At 33.7% G+C, this 17509-nt stretch overlaps 1 protein-coding gene across 1 annotated transcript; it reads left to right on the forward strand.

Annotated features, from left to right (window-relative positions):
- The first annotated feature begins 8533 nt into the window (after nucleotides 1-8533).
- Nucleotides 8534-17202, forward strand: LOC132274015 (adenine phosphoribosyltransferase 1-like). The gene is made up of 6 exons (XM_059775158.1): nucleotides 8534-8841; nucleotides 8943-9053; nucleotides 12924-13016; nucleotides 14682-14831; nucleotides 16073-16131; nucleotides 16851-17202. The coding sequence occupies exons 1-6, from the start codon at nucleotides 8586-8588 to the stop codon at nucleotides 16902-16904; spliced, it is 723 nt and encodes a 240-aa protein (XP_059631141.1). The 5' UTR covers nucleotides 8534-8585; the 3' UTR covers nucleotides 16905-17202.
- The last annotated feature ends 307 nt before the right edge of the window (nucleotides 17203-17509 follow it).

Raw genomic sequence — 17509 nt, forward strand, 5'->3', positions numbered from 1 at the left:
TAGTGCACACTATATGTTGTAGGGGGAGCTCTTATCCCCCGTACTAGAGCCATGCCCTAGCCGTAACATATTACAATGTCCCTTTAAGCTTTCCTAAAATCATCAAGTTGTGTATCAAGGTATAATACATATACACAATATATTAGTCAATTACCATGCACAAACAAGTCAAGTAAAACACACAATATTCGTCCTATGTCTTCAAGTTATAATGACATACGACATGTCAAATATATAATGTGTATATAAGCAAATTAAACTATAACATCTACTCATGAAATACTATAATGTAATCATATAATAAGTTTCAAATTTACAAGTTAAGCATGAAAACAACTTCAATACCTAACTACTCCAATGAAAGCATATAATGGAATTTAATTAAATTAAATAACTAAATTCTCAAGATTACATAGTAATTCCAAATATTCTAAAACTAATACAAGTTAAAGGTCATGGCAAGACCTAGTTTAATAGCATTTCACAAGATATTTCTACTTAACTCACAACTAAGTAAATTAAACTTCATACAAGAAAATAATTAAATAAAATTCTCCACACTCATTCAAATATTCTCATTTTCATCTATGTTAATAAACATATTAAGGCCTAATTTAATATCACATTGTAAGTTCATTCCAAGTTAGGTACAACCATGTGAATTAAATTCCATACAAAGAAAATAATTAAATAAAACTCTCAAAACCTATTCAATTATTGTCAATTTAATGCATATGATAGAACATGCCAAACTCATCAATAATATCAAGTTAAAAATCCACTTAAGTAAGTAGAACACTTAAAAGAAAATTAATTAACCTTATTAATTAATTTTCTCTAGCTTTTAAAATAATTCCGAATATTCTCAAATTTACATATGTTAAAGAACACACTAATGCCTAATTTAATATCATATTATAAGTTCATTACAAGTTAGGTATAACTATGTGAATTAAATTTTCAAACAAGTAAAAAATTAAATAAAAGTTGTAATACTTATTCAAATCCTCCCAATTTAATATATGTTAATGAACATATCAAGACTTAATTTAATAGTATGCCACAACTTAATTCCAAGCTATATACAACCATGAGAATTAAATCTTATACAAAGAAAATAATTAAATTAAATTCTAGATTAATTACAAAGGCATGCATACATGTTGTATAAGCTTATAAAACAATCAATACAACAATTATATAAACCTAAAACATCCCCTACCTCACTTTGAGACAAAATCTCAAATCCCTACCAGAAAGAAATCGCTCCGAATCCGACGATACTTCTAGGTTATGTTGGGGACTACGAGGGAAACAACATTAACCCTTGAGGCATCAAGAAAATCTAAACCCGAACTCAAAACTCGAACTCAAAAATGGTCGGAAATGATTTCTACTAACGGGGAAAGGTCCGCCTTGCCATGGCCTACAATAAACGCTAAGGCACTACGATATTTACAAGAGGGAATGTAATACCCCTGGGTGAATTCCGAGGACGGAATTCCTTTTGTTAGGAGGGAAGAATGTAATACCCTTAATTTTAAAAGGATAATCTCGGTATTTATTTATTTATTTTTATTGTATTTTTTTAATTGTTTAATTGATTATTTGACTAATTGTTTATGTGTTTAATTGAATTAAGTGTTACTTGATTAATTGGCTACTTATTTATGTGTTATTTATATTTTGTCTAGGTGTTATTTGTATTATTTGTTTAATTAGATTGTGTGCTTAAATGATGTATTTGATTAATTGTAATTAATTGTAAATTAAATGATTAAATGTTTTATTTTATGGTTATGGTTAGTGGTAATGGGCTAACTAATTGAGTCCCATGGACTACTTGGATAGGAGGTTGGATGGGTATGGATAATTACCCATGGATAGTTCTATATGTATATATATATATATATATATATATATATACATATATATAAAAATGAAAGTAATTTATTAATATTATAGTAACTTTAGTATTAATAAATAATCTGATGTTTATATTTTATATATTTATATAATAAGGATACGTAACATGTTTTAAGTTACCTTTTTAATATTATGGTAACTTTAGTATAAATAAATAATCTGATGTATATATTTTATTTATTTAATGAGGATACAGATAGATTATATACGTAACATGTTTTAAGTTACTTTTTTAATATTATGGTAACTTTAGTATAAATAAATAATCTGATGTATATATTTTATTTATTTAATGAGGATACAGATAGATTATATACGTAACATGTTTTAAGTTACTTTTTTTAATATTATGGTAACTTTAGTATAAATAAATAATCTGATGTATATATTTTATTTATTTAATGAGAATATAGATAGATTATATACTTAACATGTTTTAAGTTACCTTTTAATATTATGGTAACTTTAGTATTAATAAATAATCTAATGTATATATTTTATTTAATTAATAAGGATATACATAGATTATATACGTAACATATTTTAAGTTACCTTTTTAATATTTTCATTTTTATTTTTCTTTATTAAGTTGACTTGGATTGGGAAAAGGAATAGGGTTATTATTTAGCCTATAAATACACAACTATAAGTTGAAAAAGGAGTGAAAATATATCACGTAATATATTCTAGAGAGAGAGAGTTAGAGAGAGAAGGAAAAAGAGGAAGGAAGGAGGAGAAAACCCTTTAGAGAGAAGATCAAGGAAGAAGAAGTTTAACTTTCAATCCGAAAGTTTAAAGCAAGTTCTTCTTCTATCTCTTTCCCTTTGATTCGTGTTTCTGTACATGCCTAGGAAATTCCAGGATTTATTAAACACATAAAATTAAATAATTATGCATGTTTAATTAGGTTAGAACATAAGTTTTATGAAATTGGTTCATATCTGTTCTTGTGTTATGAATTGATAAAATGCATGATTTTGATTTGATTTCTTATGTGAATTTTTACATGTTTAAATTATGTATTTTTCATATCTGTGGAATGATGGAACGTAAAAACATGCCTTGGATTCCTGAACATTAAATAGGGACTAGGTTTGGGTTTTAATAAATTTAAATAGACTCAATCATAATGATGCTTGCTATTTGAATGTTTTAAACAAACGAATGGATTTAATCTTTTAAAATATTTTAGCAATTGAGATTAAATGTGTAGGATGAATTGGATATAGAGAATCCTTATTTAACGGTATAATAAAATATCATCATGTATAAGATTCAGTTTGTGTAGGACATATGATATAGGAAGTTTAAAGAAATAATAAGTCATTCCTATTATGTGATAACTTGATATCATATTTATCATAGTTATTTATGGAATGTTTGATGTATTTCCTTAATTATTACATCAATTGTTGGATTGTGTGGTTTAATGCACCGGTATGGGACGGTGGCATTCTAGGGATGGATTAACTTATCAGTTAGGTCCTACCTATTTTATATAAGGGAATGGATTAACTAAAATGTTAAGTCCTACTTATATTTAAGTCAGGTCAGCTGAACAAGTTTAATGACTTATGGAGGATTAATTTATTATATAAGGGAATGGATTAACTAAAATGTTAAGTCCTACTTATATTTAAGTCAGGTCAGCTGAACAAGTTGAATGACTTATGGAGGATTAATTTATTATATAAGGGAATGGATTAACTAAAATGTTAAGTCCTACTTATATTCAAGTCAGGTCAGCTGAACAAGTTGAATGACTTATGGAAGATTAATTTATACTGGATAGGATGGTTACTAGATTATATATATATAAGTATGGTGCCATGATATGAGTTTGAGTCTCAGGATCAATGGTTAGGGCGCGTATATCGCCAGGGATGTGTAGCTAGATATAATGTAGTTGTGTACCCTGGTAGGTCTAGGTACTCATGCCCACTATATGTGCGTTTTGCATGTTGCCTACTATTCAAGTTGAGACAACCATATAGTCTAGTGAGGTTCCTTTAGTGTGTATATATATATATACGGACTACTAGTTACTGTTGGATTAACTAGGATGTATACGTGTATCGGATCTCTGCTTGGACTGTAGTAGAGTAGAACTTGTTTGTGGGCCTGACCCACCATTATTTTTCAGGTGTTCATCACGAGTAGAGGTTGTTCGTGCTGAGCGGAGATCAGTCTACTTCATTCTTCCGATGCTACATAGGAGTTCCTTTATAATTCAGTTTCCTGTTTTAGATTACTGTCATTTGTTTAGTTTGGATTTTCTAGGGGTCCACACAATATGGATTCCCGAGTTGTATTTTGGAGAATCAGTTGTATCAGAAGAGTTTATTAATTAATGGAAATATATTATGAGGTTTATTATTAGATTATCATTTTAGTTTCTTGTCAGCATTTTATTTATTCTTCTTTATTCTTTTGTACTCTGTGTTCGCTTATTATCAATTTGTTTTGATATCCTCCGGTATTCGGGCGTGGGCCTGGCCAACCCGCATTCGGAAATTCGGGGGGTATCACAGGGAAGAAGGCTGAAATGAAAGAAGAAGAGTGGCAACCATGGCTGCCATGGATGGCCAGCCAAGGAAGGACATTTTTTCATATGACTCCCCTTATTTATACAAAAACCCTAAAAGTGCCCCAAACAGGTCCCGCCAGGTCCGGAAAAGTGGAATCTGCGCAGACGTCCTCAAACGGTAAAATACTGTAAACAAAAAAGAACTGTAAACAAAAAAGAACCGAAATGAGAAAAAATGAATAACGGAAGAAACGGCGTAAAAAACTGAGTCCCGTGCAGGAAGATATGTCCTGAACAAGTTCGACGCTAACCGGGGCCGAAAACCCTAAAACTGGGAAAAATGACCCGAAGGAAATTCTAAGAATTCTCGACTAGACGAAATGTGAAAATGAATCCCGTACTAAGATCCAGGCTCAAAATGAGGCACTTTGCAATAACTTTCGTTAATTGCAAATGGCCCTTCTAAGAAAGAATAACTGCAAAACTGCCCAGAATGAAAATATCTTCTAAAAAATATTTTCTTAAAAACCTCTAAAATAAATATCTCCAAAAGATATTTACAAAAAATACCCCAAGAATCATCAATGTTTCTAAAGAATCCTTTCATCCACGCCCCTATAGGAGAAAGAAACAACCAGCGACCTTTTCTCAAAAAGTAAAGCTACGCGTTTCGAGGAAGTCAACTAGAATGAAAACTCGTGATGTAAAAACTCAACTCCGAACACGGAAAGTGAGGTTGTGCCAACAAAGTGACAAACGGGGAAAGGACGAAAAGTGAATAGTATCCAAAAAATGAAATGTGGAAATGACTCGGTACTTAAAAGAAATTGTCAATTCAAAGGAAAAAGTCTCAGAAACTATTTCCAAGTACTCGAGACAAAACTAGTGATGAGTAATCAAACTCAGGAAATAAAATTCAACGGAAAAAAATTATCCGTTAAATTTGAGAAAAATGAAAAGAAGGAAAACGATAGGGTCATTACAAAATTTGAGAAAAATTGTAAAGGTAGAATACACATCATATATATATATATATATTAGTCACGAGTCGCAACAAATAATATACACACCACTTTTATTTTTATGCTTGTTTTGGTTAAGTTTTTCAAAAAAACAATTCTCAAAGAAGTATAAGAGATTGAAGTTTCGATCTCTTGCTCAATGATGAGTAAGAGAATTGATCCACATTTTTTATAGTGACTATTATATGTTAAAATAAATAAATAAAAAATAATAATAAGAAGAAGAAGTAGCTTACTTCACGTCTCTCTTGCCAACAAAGGAACTTCTCAATTTACCATAATTTAGCTAATAGTTTTTCTTATGGTTGAAAATATGTTACCGAGATTCACATAATTCTTATTTTTTGGTGTGCAGTCTCAATAGATCACTGAACACACAAAAACTAATTCCATACCGTGAATAAAAAAATTATAAACTTGATTTAAAATTTTTTTATCAAGTCCATTCTAAAGGAGTAAAGTCTATAATGCCCAATAATTTAGTTTGCGAGATCAGCTCCTCCGAACGTGGCTAATCATGAGGCCGGTTGTTCTTGGGTAGTTGGGTGTGCGTTGTAGGGTCCAATGTTATGTGATTTTGTGCGTGGTTGGCCGATGGTGTTTGAATCTCTTTTCAACCTTGCTTTAGAGGATCGTTTGGTGTGTGGGATCTTCAAGTTTTGGGGATTTGGCTGTTATATGGTTTTAGTATGTGTTTGTTGGGTTGTGGTTGTCTTTAGGTGACAAGGCGAGATGATTTGTTGGCCGGCGGTGAGTTGCTCTGGTATCCAAATGGCCTATTGGGTTTTAAGCTGAATTGGTCGGTGTTGGAAGTCTGTCGCATTGGCGTGGGTTGCAGCGGGCAGTGGATTAGCTTACGGTACGGATTTTTTTGCCAGTGATGTTGGTTTCTAATAGGGGGAAGTGAAGCGATTGTTGCGTTCTCTAGACGTTTCAACATGGAGATTTATGTGCGGGCTATATGTGCGGCAGAGAGTCCGAAGTTACTGTGAAAGGGTGGGGTAGATGAGTTCCTAGGTGTTGCGAAGTGTCGGATTGAATGGTTTGACTGGCGGACGGAATCTGGCTTTATATTCATTGCTCTTTCCTTTTGATCCAGGTACATGTGTTGGTTCTCTTGATTTTTCTTTTTATACTAATGTTTTCTCTGTGTTGTTTTAGGGCATCCTTGTTATGCTTGATTGCCTTTTCCTTCCTCCATCACTGGGTCTCCATGGTGGGAAAATCATTTGTAAGTGATACACTTATGTTTGTGGCCACGGAGGGTGTTGTGGGCTTTTGTCATCTGGTGTGTCTGCTTTGGGTGAAGGACGTTTCAAGTTCTTATGGTGTTTTCTTTGCTTTGTTTTGGGTCCCGGAATCTTCATATCATCCTTTTGCAGCCCTTATCGGGCTTATGTGCGTTGGTCGATTTTTTGTCGCCGATTTGCTTCTCCGTCTTGTTGCTCCGGCCAATGCTGAGTTTTCTCCGGCCGCTCCTGACTATGGGTCATGGTTGGGTATTGCCGAAATTGTTGTCAGGCTGAGCAATATATGGTGCGGTAGACTTCTTGGCGATAGATTAGGATTTCTTGTAAAATTCTAGGGATGGTGTTTCCCCAGTTTCTTCTCCATATCTTCCGTCAAGCGTTTGTATGGCCAATGTCATCATCAAACATTGTGTTGTACTCTGTGGGGTCCAATTGTGACTTATATGTCAACACCTATGTTATTCTTTATTTGGTTGAAGATGAAGAAAATGTCCGCCACGGCTGCCCCTAGAAAAGTGGGGTTTATTACATCTGATGTGGATCAAGGGTGGTCAGACGGTTTCTCAAAAGTCAACATTTATGATGGTCTTGTTCCATCAACGTGGGGAATACGTCTTTTTTCAGTATTCTTAGTCCACAACTTAGTTGTTGGATCTTTGATGGTGGACAGTTTATATGTTTTATGGTTTTATCTTTGTAAGTGCCATTTGACTCTTTTGTTTGCTAGGGTAAAAAAAAAGAAAAAAGAAAAAAAAAGCTGGTCAACTAAAAGGAGGGAACAAAAAAAACTGACCAGGGAGAGAGTAGAGAGATGAGTGGAAAAGAGAGAGAGACCTGAAATGAGCTCTTATTATTATTATTATTTTGGAATTACTTTATATTTTAACTATGTGGTTGATATTAGTAATATTAATTTAAGAAACTAGAAATAAGAAAAAAGCAAAGTGTAGATAAATTTTCTTACACATAGTTGAACAAGATATTTGAACTTTAAATTATCTTAAAAACTAAATAAATGTTTGTGCTGACAAACACCTCCACCTTTGTAGCACAACGGTTGAGTTGCTCCACTTGTCCTAGGGAGCCCGACTTTAACTTTTGCTTGCATTGTATTATTTGGTCTACATACCAGAACTGATAAAATTCGAGATTATGCAGGATTATACACGAAAGATCCATTTTTGGCTCTCTCTTTAGCCCTATGTCTCTTATCCCTAAGAAGTTTTTCTTCACTTGCAAGTTTTTTCGTAAAACTCTATTTATTACGATGTGGATGGCAGACAGATCTATATTTTTTGGTTTCAATAAGACTCCTTATCAGCGTTGTTTTATCTACTATTATCTAAAAATAATCAAGTTATTAATGACAAGGCAAAACCAAGAAATAACCTGTACCTCTCACTTATAATCTAACATTTTTGCCCTATATATATATATATATATATATATATATATATATACTGTATTATTATTTATAATTACTGAAAAACAGAAAAAACAATTATGATCCAAATAGGTATTTATACAGTTGACTGTAGGGACCAACTTAGGATATTGAGTGAGGGATCAAAAGTGAATTCTTTTTATAATTTCAGAGGACAATAATAAAATTTTAAAGATATATAACTGAAAATAAGAAAAATTACAACTACTGTACTAAAAAAGAAAATCCCCACTCTTTAGATCCGTTATTGACTGCATTTAGCATTATTCTTTTTCAACGGTCCATTTTTTTTTTCCTTGAAAGGTAATTAATTGGTCCATTATAGTCGTGCACTCATCATTTGTCCATTCAAAAGGTACCAAACTACTTGCTTCAATTGTCATTTAACTCCCTCCATTCGTCGGACAAACCCAGCCATGAACGCACTGACTGGAGATCTGGTCTTCAAAATCCCTAGGGTTAATATCGTCACAGGAAAAAAGCAAAGATCTTTAACTAGTGGCAATTCGGTCACGGTAAAATTGCCCAACCCAGTCGCTACTAGACACCGACCGATCTCTGCGCAAGATCAACCGAGCTTCTCTCAGATGGCCTCTGATCGGGATGCCAAAGACGAACGCATCGCCAGAATTTCGTCTGCGATTCGTATCATCCCTAATTTTCCTAAACCTGGTGAGCATTTCAACTGTCATATATACACACAGTTGTATATATATGTGTGTTATATATATATATATGTATGTGTTGATTTTGTGTTGGATGGTCTTTGTTAGGGATTCAATTTCAGGATATAACGACGTTGCTTCTTGATCCAAAGGCCTTCAAGGACACTATTGATTTGTTTGTCGAGCGGTACAAAGGCAAAGATATCTCTGTTGTTGCTGGTAAATCTCTCTCTCTCACACACACAAATCACAGAAGCACATAAAAGTTGACTTATAATCTATTTGGAGATGATGATTGTAGACTACTGTACTGTGTACTGGCAGGTGTTAAAATGTTTCTGAATGTCTATATATATATATATAACACCGTGAATTAATAAAACATTCAGACCAAACGTTTTGAATGTTGTTTATTTACACAACAATTTTGAAAAGTAGAGGAGGTTATAGGGGAATAGGCTCAATAGAAGAAGTGTTTCTGAAAATTCTTCTTCTAGAGGATGAGTTTTTGACTTTGGAATTCCGTGTAGAGGGGTTGTCTGTATAAAAAGTTGATGGCTGGATCCATTGCTTGCTTGGAAATCTGCATAATCATTACTTGTTAGAAATAGACGTTGCTATTCAAGCTTATCGGCTTGAACAGAATTTTCCTTAGAAATGTATGTTTGTAGGAGTATTCATTTACTTTCACCACTATCTCAATTTCCTCATGTTTCTTACTTTTACATGTAACTAAGTGGAAGGCTTACCACTGGATTTGCCACTCTCACAGAAAAGACTCTCATTACTGAATCAGAGTTGTCTTTTCTATATAATCTTTAAAATGCTGTTACGATAAGAACCCAATGGTTCAGTTTTCTAATTTTTTACACTGTTATAGAAGATAACAGATCATACTTCATCAAAGGCTTTAATAGTCTGTAACTGCTGCATTATTGTCCAGAGCCATAGGGGAAAGATTTGGTGATGCTTGCCTTATACTAAGCTACACGTATTCCACAATCTACATAATTGGGTTCGATGGATATAGCACTGATAACGCATGCCTCATAGTCCTTGCTTTCTACCCAACTCATGCTTCCATACTTGACTGAGATTACCTTTCTCCTCTGCATGCTTCTATTCTCCAAAATATATTTCTTGAGACTACATTATTGGTGATAGCAATAGTCAAGATTTTCGGCAGTTTGCTACTTTACTACTGCCTTTTTTTCAGCACATGGTGTACATGAATTGAATTGATAAGTTGTACCCATTCCTCCCTCCCCATGAACTCTCAACCTATAAATTTTCACCAAGGTTCCATAGCAATTCAATGTCCCGGCCGGCAACTTCTATTGCAAACAGAAGGGCTCACCATTTCAAAGTCTAATGTCAATAAATATCTAATTGTTGCATTATTTTCCATTGCACTGGATTCTACGTTTGAAAATAATGATGTAGAGGGATTTTCCACACGATTATTGATATTGAAATATAATTGTGGTGCTTTGTTGAATAAAAGTCAACTTTACTCTGTTTTTAAAAAAATATGATGAACAATATGCTTGCAGAGGATACAACTTTAAATTCCACGATCCTCCTTTTAGTGCCTCATTCATGATGGGGATTGTATTAAGTCCAAGGATACCCATTTCCTTACTACTGCGCAATAGTATTTCAATTGATCATTTGTCTCTATGTGTATATATACCCATTTCCTTGCACATATATGAGTGCTTTAGCCTTTCCTTATTCCAAGATTAGGGCTGCAAATGAATCAAGCTGGACGTGAACAGCTGATGACTGACTCATTTAAAGCTTTGTTTGAGCTTGTTCATTAGGTAAATGAGCTGAGCTCGAACTTGATTTTTGAGCTCGTTTAGCAAATGAGCCAATCTCGAAGATTGTTAGGCAGGGTTAGTGTAGATTCGTGAATGCAAAGCTCTTGTAGGCTCATGAACACGTTCATATACATAGGCTTGTGCAGGTTCATGAGTATAGGCTTGTGTAGGTTCATATAAGTTCATAATGAGTCAAAGCTATCTTGAAGACGAGCTCAAACTTAGCCTGAATACGAATATGATATCAGGATTGACTTCTCTTATTAAATAAGTCGAGCCGAGCCAAATCCAAACTTTTCAATATATTGCCGAGCCGAGCCCAAGCTTACCCTTTTGAACTCATCATGGTTGCAAATTGTGCCCGAGCTAAACTAACAAATGAACAAGCTGTGACCTAACAGACTGAAGTTTGGCTCAACTCGGTTCATTTACAACCCTAACCAAGATATCCCTCTTGAGGTACACCAACTTTACTGACCAAGATATGCAACAAAAAATGTGTGAATAACTCTGCAAATTGGTTCTCTAATGAACATCTTGTTGAGGTCAGCTTTCCTTTAGATATATAAAGCAACTTACAAGTAAATAATATTCCACTCACAAGATTAGGGCCACGTACTTTTACATAATAATTCACAAAACATTAGCTTATTTTTTAATGCTTAGAATGAGTACTTATAACAAGTTACATAACATTCACATTAATGCCAAAAAGAGCTGTTCCATTGTCTTTCGGAAAATACACATCTTGTACATTGAACAAAGACATATTTTGTACGTAAAACCTCACACCCGTTTGGTTAGGTAATTTTTTCCCATGATCATGATTAAATGCCTAATTAGATATCTATTCTCCATCAATTACTGTAGATTACATTGTCTTGATGCAAAAAGGTATTTGGTTGAAGATTTCTAGCTTGAATGGAAAATCTAACTAGTGTTATGGAGAATAAGATCCAAAAATTTGCATAGTAGTGATTATCCTTGCTAGTACTGGGTTTATTTAATTTACATAAAGAAAGGCCTTACACAATCTTGTCCCCATTAGTTAAGGGAGCCAGGATAGGTGGTTGGGTAAAAACTAACATTCTGCATTATTTGCACAAGTGCCAAGCCTGTTTCAAACCTGTGTTCTGACACTTGACCGTCAAGTTTTTACCTCTGGACCAAACAATGATCCTTAGTTGAGTCACAATTAAATCATATTATTTGTGAAGAGCAACTATTTTTAACTTTGCCTATTAAAGGAAAAGTCATGTGAAGAGCAGATGTGAGACGTATTAATTGATGCCGCCAAACTTCGTCATTATCATCGTCATCATTCTTGCCTTCATCCCATACAACGGGATAACACAAATGATAAAAGATGGCCTTTCTGGAAGAAATATGGTACTACTACTGCTTTGATTTAAGAACCTAGAAAATTTAGACATTACAAATAGACATACTATTGGAATGCCCTTAGCTACTGTAAAATGAATGAAACTAAGAATATCTGGACTGTGGATCTTCTGGAAGGATTATGCACACATTTAGAAATAATTTCTTCGACTGAGAATTTGGATGAGAAAAATGGCCTGTATGAGTTAATTCATTGAGAAACCATTTCTATGTTTGTTTTCAATGTGCCCCTGCTAGGATAGTTGGTATAGCTTATTGGAGTCCATACCATAGATCTGGGTCCAATTCTTCAATTGATCTTGAACACCTCTCTCACCTGTTAAACAAAAGAACAAGGTAGGCAGAATTTAATTTTGTTTCACTGCAGGTGCTTTTTCTGTGGGGAAATAAATTTCATGATTTGGGTGCCTACCAAGTCGTATAAGATTCAATTTTACGATCAATTAAGTAAGAAGAAAAAGGTTGAGAGAAGTCCCTTTGTTGCCTTAGATGAGCTTTCTTCGTGGGGAGAGAAAACCACCAAGGTTTGGTTGCTCGCCCACACCATGTAAGATTTGGTATACAGAATAAGTTCTTCTGGCAACTTAACTGTGCACCATCTATAAAGTTAACTGAAGACACTTCAGCTTCTTTTTCTTCTTCTTTTTATTTAGTAAATTATTTATTTTTTCTCTCAACCAGCTCAGTTTCAAGCCACCTAAAATTCACCATGTTAAAATATTAAGAAATTGGGTATTTAGGATTCTGTCATGTGACTGTTTGAAACTGTATTTAGATTTATTCATCTATTAGTTATAATTTTGCTTGTACTTATATATCTAGTTGTAACAATGTACTGTATTTTGATATAGACGACATGATGCAGGTATAGAAGCAAGAGGTTTTATATTTGGCCCTCCAATTGCATTGGCTATTGGAGCAAAATTTGTTCCCATGAGAAAACCCAAAAAGTTGCCTGGTAATCTTTTTTTCACTCATCTTTTGCTTTTTATGCACAATCTGCGTACTTTTCTTTTTAAATGAAGTCTTGGGCACAGCCGAGAATTCTTCATCAGTAGCTACAGGGATGCAATCTGTTCAAAAAGAAAAGAAAAATCATTAAAATAAGTTGCACTGGTATTGAAAGGGTTCATTATTTGCTAATATTCTACATCTGCAATTTGTTCCATAATTTGCATAAAATAGTCTATTTGTAATATTTCTTCTCAATATATATCAAGTATAACTTCATTAGGCGATTATAAGCTTATCATATAGATTGTATTATGCGTGTCACTGTTCCTAAGCCCATATATTGTTGAGCCAAGTCCTTTGATAGTTGGTGTTTTAGGCATTAAGGGAACAGGTTTCAGGCACCTGAAACAAGAGGTGAAGATCTTAGATACTAATGATGTGCAAGCAGATTTTAAAGATAATAATGATCTCCGAAAATTGAGTTAATACTCTACAAGAAAATTATTACCATCTTTAAGTGGTTCAACTTCAACCTCAAAAGTATATTCTTCCAAAATCATTTCTTTTATTAGTTAAATATTCTGGGTCAAAATATATATTGAAATTTTAAGGATTTATTTTATTGCTGATAATTTTTTTTTTTTTTAAATGTTATATTGTTTATCTCATTTTATTTGAATATTCTAGAATTATAACCAAATAACAATCATTCTTTTTGAAGTTTTTAGGCATAGGTCTTTTTTAAGCTTTGATACCATTTACAACAACAGTAGGTGAATCTGGATTTTTTGCTGCTGTATCACATCTGCTTGTTGATGTTGTAGATCTCATCATGACAATTCTATTACAGCTTACTTATGTGTAATTGCATTATCTTGCCTCCTATTATAATCTTTAAAGATGTTTCTCTAATAGTTCCTTGCTGGAAGGTGTCTAACTTTTATTGTAGATTCATTCAGTTGCGACATTTAGTCCTAAGTTTTGATGTTTATGTAGATATAGTCGTTTTACCATTTGCGAAAATTCAAGTTTATATCCTTTTTGGAGTTCAAATCTATCTTATTATCATGAAAGAATCCAAGTAAAATTTTCTTCTAATGGGGCTACTCTTCAGTAACTCTTAATTTGTTCAAATAAAATTGATTGGTTGAATGACAGATGCCACCTGTACTTGTCCAACTCAGCAACCTCAACTTTACTGCTTTTGTTGCATCATATCATGCGTGATTGAGATCTACTTAATATGTACTCTAGTTGAAGAATACTGTGTTGATATTTGAAATGAAGAGGTGATTTAAATTGACTTTGAAGGCATAGATTGGCATCAATAATAGTTTTTTGAACCACTGCTTTTGAGCTGACACAATTGAAAAGTTTAACAAAATCTTATGTATATGTAGAACAGTGCACTGCCACTGTACCTCATTTGACGGGCACGCCCAGTTATATCTTAGGATGCGGTTATAGTATCTTGTCACTGTCATTCTTTGTGGAAAAGCTTTTTGCACAAGGTGTTTGCCAAGTGGCCCTGATGCGATTATAGTATTTCCCAACCATTGGTGCAATTTCTGTCACATTTATTTAGTTAGTGTACATATGGATAAATTATTTAGGTGCTGCTTGCTTAAAATCTTTTGAATTTTTAGTGATTAGAAGATGGATTTTACAGGGGAGGTTATCTCGGAAGAGTATTCTTTGGAGTATGGAACAGACAAAATAGAGATGCATGTTGGGGCTGTACAAGCAGGAGAACGTGCCCTGGTAATTGATGATCTCATTGCAACTGGGGGGACCTTGTGTGCTGCTATCCGACTACTTGGTACTGGGTTAATACTTAATTTCCTATTTACTTAATGCTAGTAACCTTGTTTTTTTGTTTTACTTAAATGCTAGTAAACATATTTATTGTCATTTTATTTCCACTGTCGAGGGTATTTGCAGAAACTTCACAGTTCAGTTTTATTTATTTATTTATAATATTGGAGCGTTACAATTGGGTGAGGGGGATAATGGTCATAAAGGCCACAATATTATATGCAATGTACACGACAAACTTCCATTACATTTTTTACCGAAATATAAAGGTAGGGGGGACAATTTGAATTGGTCAGGGTTCTTTTACCAAATTAATAGTTTGGGGGGATTTTTCCTGAAATCGTGATTGTTCAAGGGCTCTTTTTGTATTTTACCCTAAATAACCTTGCCTTTAACTCTTTCAAACCCCACACCGTCCCTTTTCTCCAATGGTGGATTGTTGGGGTGAACAAGTTGCTCAAGTTCAGTTGGCTTTTACATTTACGAGAAATGGGAATCCTTATGTTAAAGATGCCCACATAATTTCTTTTTTCCCTTCTTTGCTGAAAGGTAAAAGGCAGGTGTCAGGATTTGTTGGATGTAGGGCATGAAATCGAGCAGATCCATGGCAATTGAATCCATATTTTTTTTAATGTCAAGATGCATATCAAGATTTGAGTCCAAGTGAGTTCTTATGGACATAATACATATTTGACCCATATAATCCACATGTAATCTAAACAATTCCTAATGTAATAAAATGGACTTGGTTTGCAGTGTATTTGATGTATAAACCAGATTCATTTAATGCGCTTACTCATATCCAAACCCAACTGGGATTTGTGACGTATTTCCAACAGGAGGTTTATAATCGATATATTCTAAAAGTTTAAATTTAAACTAGAAACCAAACCTGGTAAAAAAAAATTTGGTTTGGGTCAAATCTCGGGTAAAACTAGATCCATTTCATGTGCTAGTTGGAGGGTTTTACAGACAAAGATTAGGTTACCTTGGGGTCATAATAAGACATTCCCTTTGATCTCCTTATTTATAGTATTCTCAATTTTGGTGGAGTGAGATATGGATGTTCAAGTTTGAGGCATTTTCAACGGAATATTAAGTATTATTAGACTGCTTCTTACACTTAACAGTATATATTCTAAGAAAAAGCATGGTTGATTTTGTCATATTTAAAATGGCTTAAGAATACCCTCTCTTCTCATATGTACCATTGAAGTTTCACGTATTGTTACTTTTTCTCTGCAGAGCGTGTTGGGGTGCAAGTAGTCGAGTGTGCCTGTGTGATTGAATTGGCAGATCTGAAGGTATGGACCTAATGTCAATTGACGAGCTTTGTGCAAAATATATTTAAATAGCCTAACTTTCTGCTCAATTTTCTATAATAGATTAATTATCCATATATATTCTTAGAATTGCTTTTTGAAACTTAAACCTGCTATGATCTGAGGAAAGGGAATTTGAGCCTATCAAAATGTTTCACTCTGCGTGGTCAGATTGGCTGCCAATTTGAATGTAAATGTCAATGGGTACAACTATATCAAGATCTAATTTATAGTCCTATAGATGAATGCATCCAATGTAAATGATGAATTACAAATATATATTTTGTAGAAATCTTTGGGGGGGTGGGGGGGGGGGGGGGGGGGGAGGACAAGTAAACATGTTTGGATTTTGTTTCTATTCAAAAGTGGAAAAATAAATGTGACGTTTCTCATAAAACCCTGAAAAAATTTCACCATAGGCATGTCAAATGACTCAAATGTTCATATTATCAGAAAACAGAATTTTAATTGGTGTTCATACAATTAAGGTTGCATGAATATCAGGACTGGATTATGAGTTCTGATCTGCACTATTTACTGCATCTAATTTTATACGGGTTCAATTTTATTATTTTATTTTTATTATTATTCTTCAAAGAGTCAAAATGGCGCTCTATGTTATGCTGCTCTTCAGCTAGTGTAGGCTTTTCCTGTATTATTTCATTGAGCCATAGTTGATTTACACTTGTGCTTTATCGTAGGGACGGGAACGGTTAGGAGACAAACCGCTGTTTGTCCTTATAAGCTCGGATTGATCCCACTGCAAGTTTTTCATACGAGTTTGTATTTGTTAGAATTTTTATCTTAAAGCTGGAAAAACCTTTCTGACGCTGGTTTGGTTGAAGGGGGAGAAGCTTGGTAATAAAGGGTGTGTGATTTGGGTTTTTATGTTGATTGAAATGAAAAGTAATGTGAACTTTAGGTTGAATAGGATTGCTAACTTTTGATGTGAGGATAGATATATGAAAATCTCTTCCTTTGCTTCGTGAGCATGTAATTCACACCAGGAGAAAGATAATGCTATTTATAGAGATGTTGCCAATTCAATTTTAATGTTCTTTCTGCAGATACAGCAAAACACTATTGCTGTCCACATTTCTTTTGATCACTTCTTTTTGAACTTTTGGTATTTGCTGGAAGTGCAGAAAATTGGTAGTTTGGACCCAATTGACTAACTGATTTTTTTTTGAGTTTGGGCTAGGCACTCGTATTATTTTGATTCTCCTCACCATTGATGTGACACAATAATAGAATGTCAGTGTCCATTTTGAATTCAAGAGAAAAAATTATCACCGGTTAGCGTGTCCTTTTTGAGAGATTTTGTTGTTGGACTGAGAGCCTTTTTTTTCTCAAGTAACAG

The sequence above is a fragment of the Cornus florida genome, unplaced genomic scaffold, assembly GCF_030987335.1.
Source record: "Cornus florida cultivar Cherokee Brave unplaced genomic scaffold, ASM3098733v1 CherokeeBrave_3.0.0_Hap2_Chr09, whole genome shotgun sequence".
Classification (NCBI taxonomy): domain Eukaryota; kingdom Viridiplantae; phylum Streptophyta; class Magnoliopsida; order Cornales; family Cornaceae; genus Cornus; species Cornus florida.

Coding starts and splice junctions, on each gene's coding strand:
- LOC132274015 (XM_059775158.1), top strand. CDS start 8,586: ATGAACGCACTGACTGGAGATCTGGTCTTCAAAATCCCTAGGGTTAAT. Junction 13,017..14,681: donor AAAACCCAAAAAGTTGCCTG/GTAATCTTTTTT, acceptor TGGATTTTACAG/GGGAGGTTATCTCGGAAGAG. Junction 16,132..16,850: donor TTGAATTGGCAGATCTGAAG/GTATGGACCTAA, acceptor GCTTTATCGTAG/GGACGGGAACGGTTAGGAGA.